The 6000-nt window shown below is 47.9% G+C and overlaps 1 protein-coding gene across 1 annotated transcript in view; it reads left to right on the forward strand.

Annotated features, from left to right (window-relative positions):
• LOC134965395 (high affinity cGMP-specific 3',5'-cyclic phosphodiesterase 9A-like) overlaps positions 1 to 5494 on the forward strand; it is a 69064-nt gene extending 63570 nt beyond the window's left edge. The window contains exon 16 of the mRNA XM_063941857.1: positions 5456 to 5494. Within this exon, the coding sequence (XP_063797927.1) occupies positions 5456 to 5494 (39 nt within the window). The remainder of the gene's footprint in view (positions 1 to 5455) is intronic.
• The last annotated feature ends 506 nt before the right edge of the window (positions 5495 to 6000 follow it).

The raw sequence follows: 6000 nt of genomic DNA on the forward strand, positions 1-6000 counted from the left end.
ACACGCCGACTGTCCACGTCTCCGTCTGTCGACGTCCGGGGTACCTGAAAATAAAATTATACTCACCTGATCCAGTGTCCGGTTCTTTTATTGTAATCCACGTACTTGGCAAAATAAAAAAACGCATACCCGATCCAGACGGACTGAAAGGGGTCCCATGTTTACACATGGGACCCCTTTCCCCAAATGCAGAGACCCCCTGTGACTACTGTCACAGAGGGTCCCTTCAGCCAATCAGGAAGCGCCACTTCGTGGCACTCTCCTGATTCCCTATGCGCGTCTGAGCTGTCAGACAGCGCATCGCACAGCACCTCCATTAGTTTCAATGGTGGGAACTTTGCGGTCAGCAGTGGGGTTACCCGCGGTCAGCCGCTGACCGCGGGTGACCTCACCGCTGACCGCAAAGTTCCCACCATTGAAGATAATGGAGGTGCTGTGCGATGCGCTGTCTGACAGCTCAGACGCGCATAGGGAATCAGGAGAGTGCCAGGACGTGGCGCTCCCTGATTGCCTGAAGGGACCCTCTGTGACAGGAGTCACAGGGGGTCTCAGCATTCGGGGAAAGGGGTCCCATGTGTAAACATGGGACCCCTTTCAGTCCGTCTGGATCGGGTATGCGATACGGAGTATGTGTCGGCATGTATGTAATAAAGTTTTACTTTCACGGTGTCTGTGTCCTGTTTTTATTTGGGTATTTTTTTTGCAGTAGAACTAGAGGGACCAGCGGGCCCGTTTACCCCCCGCATGCTGGTACTTGTGGTTCTCCAAGTACCGGCATGCGGGGGAGGCTTGCTGGGACTTGTAGTTCTTCTGCAAAAAACAATATTCTTTCATTTTACACATGGCTATCAGCCACCCATCCGCAGCCCATGGATGGGGGGGGGGGACAACCTCGGGCTTCATCCCTGGCCCTTGGGTGGCTGGAGGGGGGGGGACCCCTTGATTGAAGGGGTCCCCACTCCTCCAGGGTACCCCGGCCATGGGTGACTAGTTGGGGTTTTAATGCCACGGCCGCAGGGACCGGTATAAAAGTGTCCCCCGGCTGTTGCATTATCTCCCCAGCATGTGGAGCCCGGTGCTGGTTCCAAAAATACGGGGGACCCCTACGCTTTTTGTCCCCCGTATTTCTGGCACCAGGACCGGACGCAGAGCCCGGTGCTGGTTCTAAAAATACGGGGGATCCCCTGTCATATCCCCCCCCCCCCCGTATTTTTACAACCAGGACCGGCTCAAAGAGCCCAAGGCTGGTTATGCTTAGGAGGGGGGACCTCACGCATTTTTTTTCTGATTTTGAACCCATTCCATAAAATAAAATAAAAAATATTTTAAAAAATATATAAATAATACTTGTGCCTCCTAAATAGACAAACCAAGTACCTAATCCCTTCTAATATAAATAGATATGCTATTAGCAGTAAAAAACACACAAAAAAATCATGTTTTAAATTTTTTTTATTACATTCCGCCAGCAAAGTGAGGCGGATTGAAAATGACGAATTTACTGTCGAAAAGCACTGTTGTCGAATTTACAATCTTCAATTGAATATACTTTTGTCGAATTGCCGCATTTGTACCATTGCAGAAATGTCAGAATTTGTCAAATGTCGAATTTCAAAAAGTCGAATTTTTTTGACGAAAACTACTGAATTGCATTGTCGATTTTTTTTTTTTGGGCGGAAATGTCCCGTTTTTCGACATTTTCGGAAATTCGACCGCAATTGCATATACCCCATAGCCGGAATGTGGCCGTATATCTAATTCTAAGCACTCTACAGAATCGCCTATTCATAGTACAGCTTTCTACATACAGCATCTGTAACAGGGACCTCTGCTGGCTAGAAGGAGGAACTGCACTTAAAACAGCAAACTGTGTGATGTGTTATAATCTGGGATTTTATTGATTACACACTATTTATTTCACATCCTAAGCCTGCTGCGCTCACTTTAGTTGTGTTGTGCTCACACTAGATGGCGCAATTTGCTTTACAGTCACACAGTCCCATAGTTCTGTACACAGGGAAATGTTTATATCTGGTTACACTGAGGACGTGCAGCTATGGGTGGAAAGCTTTTGAATGAATAAAAGAACATTCTCCTAGTTCTGACAAGCGTATGGCACAGGCCTGCCCAGGACAATGCTGAGTAGGACATGAGAAGACTCCCCTCATGTGGCCTCATATAGAGGTGGGACACATTTTACGTTAGAAAACACAGATTCGTCTGATAAATGACGCAGTTATGCGTGGACGCCGAGTGGGATGCCCCAGGTCCGCAACGGGCGTTTGTGTACAGTGCAAACGTTAAATGTCCTTCTCTCCAGTCTGCACAATACGCAGCGTAAAGATTCGAAGCATGTGTATGTCGCACAGCGTACACTGATGGTCATTCCGAGTTGATCGCTCACTAGCAGTTTTTAGCAGCCGTGCAAACGCTATTCCGCCGCCCTCTGGGAGTGTATTTTAGTTTAGCAGAAGTGCGAACGAAAGGATCGCAGAGCGGCGGCAACATTTTTTTGTGCAGTTTTAGAGTAGCTCAAAACCTACTCAGCACTTGCGATCACTTCAGACTGTTCAGTTCCTGTTTTAACGTCACAAACACGCCCTGCGTTCTCCCAGCCACGCCTGCGTTTTTACGAACACTCCCTGAAAACGGTCAGTTGCCACCCAGAAACGCCCTCTTCATGTCAATCACTCTGCGGCAGCCAGTGCGACTGAAAAGCATTGCTAGACTCTGAATGAAACTACATCATTAGTTGTAATAGTACGTCGCATGTGCGCATTGCGCCACATACGCAGAAGTGTCTTTTTTAGCCTCATCACTGCAGCTAGTGAAAACTCGGAATGACCACCACTGTCTTTCCCAATGGGCATACCTCATAGAAGCTAATACGTATCCTACGGCAAAGAATACTCCTACGTCCAGACGTACAGGAGGCTCTGGGTGTGGGAATACGGAGTGCTTGGGCTGGATCTAGCGATGCAGACGTACCAGTAGCATGCTTACATACTGTATGTAGCTCACGCTCACGTCTCTCCTGCTGTACGTTATTGGCCAATGGCTGTCATTAGGCTTTCAGCAATTTGTCCTGAAATACTGTTGCTTACATGGCGGTGTTTGCATAATCTGACTGGCTGGATACATCTGCATTGTTCATCATTAAGGTGTTTTGCCTCTTACTAGCTACCGGCTGCTCCTGGTGAGGGGAGACTGGGATTAGTATTTGCTGAGGCTGCCTGGATAATTTGTCATTTAATGGATCATATTTATAATCCATTAAATGACGAATTATCCAGGCTGCCTCAGCAGATACTAATCCCATTATTATGGATTATTAATATGCCAAGGAGATCTTATTCAGGCTGTTATCGGAGACGGATCCTTCAGGCTTGTAGTCAACAGATTGGGTTTGTTTTGTCGACATTCGTATTATCAACATGTCATCGGGACCCTAAACTGTGTGTACAGGCGGTGTGGCAATCACTTACCTGGTAGTGACTTCGGCCCCTTAGTTCCCAATTTAACCCTCCTCTTCCATAGCCTAACCCTAACCACCCCTCAGTGAGTAATGCTAACCCCTAACTCTCCTTGTTCCCAACCCTAACCGTCCGCTCACACAGCCCAACTCTAATCCTCTCCTCCCACAGCCTAACCCTCCCTTCCCTCCAGCAGCATGTCTCTTCTCCTGCAGTCCAATCCTCCTGCAGCCTAACCCTAACCCTCCCTTCCCTCCAGCAGCATGTCTCTTCGGGTCTGGGACTGAGGGTCGACAGCACAAAGGTCGACGCCAATTGGGCGACACACCTTAGGTCGACGTGGACAAAAGGTCGACAGGAACATGGTCGACATGGAAAAAGGTCGACATGAGTTTTTTTTGTGTTTTTTTGGTGTCGTTTTCTTCGTAGAGTGACCGGGAACCCCAATTAGTGCACCGCGTTCGCTCGCCATGCTTCGGGCATGGTGCCTTCGCTCTGCTACCGCTTTGCTCGGCACACTTTACCGTTCCAATCGTAGTCCACGTGGATCGTTAAGTATGAAAAGGTTCAAAAAAAAGAAAAAAATCGTGAAAAACTCATGTCGACCTTTTTCCATGTCGACCTTGTTCCTGTCGACATTTTGTCCATGTCGACATAAGGTGTGTCGACCAATTGGCGTCGACCTAAGGTGTGTCGACCTTTGTGCTGTCGACCTGGAGTCCGGATACCGTCTCTTCTCTTGCAGGCTAATCCTCCTGCAGCCTAACCCTAACCCTCCTGGCTCCTGCAGCCTAACCTTAACACTTTCCTCTTGCATCCTAACCCTAACCTTCTCCTCCTGCAACCTAACCCTCCTGCACCCATTCCGCTTGCAGCCTAACCCTAATCCTCCCCTCCTGCAGCTAACCTTCTCCTACTGCAGCTAACCTTCTCCTCCTGCAGTCTAACCCTAACTCTCTCCTCCTCTAGAATGTCAACATGTTCAATGTCGACATTATGATTGTTGACATTATAAATGTCAACGTTGTAACTGCAGCCCACTGTTAACGCGTCTTCGGGGTAGATTTACTAAAGTTCCTAAAATGAAAATAGCAGGTGTTGCCCATAGCAACCAGAGTTTAGCTATCATTTCTCTATTACAGTCTCAAAAATGATTGAATCTGCTTTGGGCAATACCTCCACTTGTCTGTTTTAGAAGTTATAGTAAATCTACCCCCTGGTGTATGTGATCTTTCGCTAGAGCTAACAGGTGCACCGCTGCCCTTACTCCAGTAGGGGGCGGGGCAGCATAGACATTAAATTACTTTCATGGTAAATAGGTTTTGAATGGACTCGGCCCTGCAGCGTGAAAGCTCACTTATGTAATGGGCCGTGAAAGCTTCTTTAGCCAGAGTCAATCAGACACTGTTATCCCTCTCTCTTCTCCAGGTCCACCAACGAAAGACAGAGATTCTATCCGGTGGAGGTAAAGGCTTACGTAGCGGAGAGGCGGTGTAGCTCTGCACCTGTATATCGCCGAGTGTGGAACTGATTGGCGCAGCACCGAGCCCCTCGCGATCCGTAGGAATGAGGCGATGATTAATATCACTGTGTCACGACCTTTCCAGCCTCCCTCCGTGTATTGGCGCTTGGGCTATTTTCTTAAATACGTAATTGATGTTGCTTTCAGAGTCTCCTTTTCCCCGCCAGTTGTGCGCCTGTAGCCAGCGGGGTAACAGCTCTGCGTTTCTTGGACGCACTGTTATGTGGAATTCGTTGGGAGTCATTAAATAAGGATTAGGCCTTTCAGTGCGGAGACACCAGGTTACAATAACAGCTCCTAGCTGTGAGATCATTCCAGTTACTGAATGAAAATGCCGCTACTCCCCGGCCATAGGCTGTATCCCCTAAAATACACAATTCACCCCCTCCCCCCCACCCTAGCTGCAGAATCGTCATTTATCTTGTACAAGTACTTAACAACCTGACACGTTTTCCTACAGCCAAATGCCTTCTACCAGATATACTTTTCCTGGGATTAGGTGAGAATGAATGTTCTCCTGTCTATGGAAGCTAGTCAGCGATGAATATCGGAATTGTTTTTAGTATAAATAGTACATAACGTTATTTTGGTGGTCCCTTGTATAACTTGCGTTAAAAACATCACCGCATAAAAGTAAATATAAAAAGTTATATAAATATGTCCTAGCTTTGATATCTGTTCATTAATGTGTCCCATGGCTCTTACAATGTTACGTCTGTGGGATTAAGGGGTAACGGCTTCTGCAATGTAACAAAAAGGAAAATGACGTTGCCTCCAGGGTGAGCGCCAGGGTCACCTTCCGCCATCACAGAGGCCATGCTTAGAGGACGTTTAGAAGGAGACACTGCATCTGCCATAGGCTGGTGCACCAATGCTGAAGTGTTCAGAACCACCGGCGGGGTTGCAGTTACGACAGGCGGCATGGAATGCGGGTGTCTCAGAGCGCGCACAGTCCCGCACACGCTAGTACACAAGGGTAAGGACGCATACTAGCGCCTAATTCAG

Source organism: Pseudophryne corroboree, chromosome 10 (genome assembly GCF_028390025.1).
Source record: "Pseudophryne corroboree isolate aPseCor3 chromosome 10, aPseCor3.hap2, whole genome shotgun sequence".
Classification (NCBI taxonomy): domain Eukaryota; kingdom Metazoa; phylum Chordata; class Amphibia; order Anura; family Myobatrachidae; genus Pseudophryne; species Pseudophryne corroboree.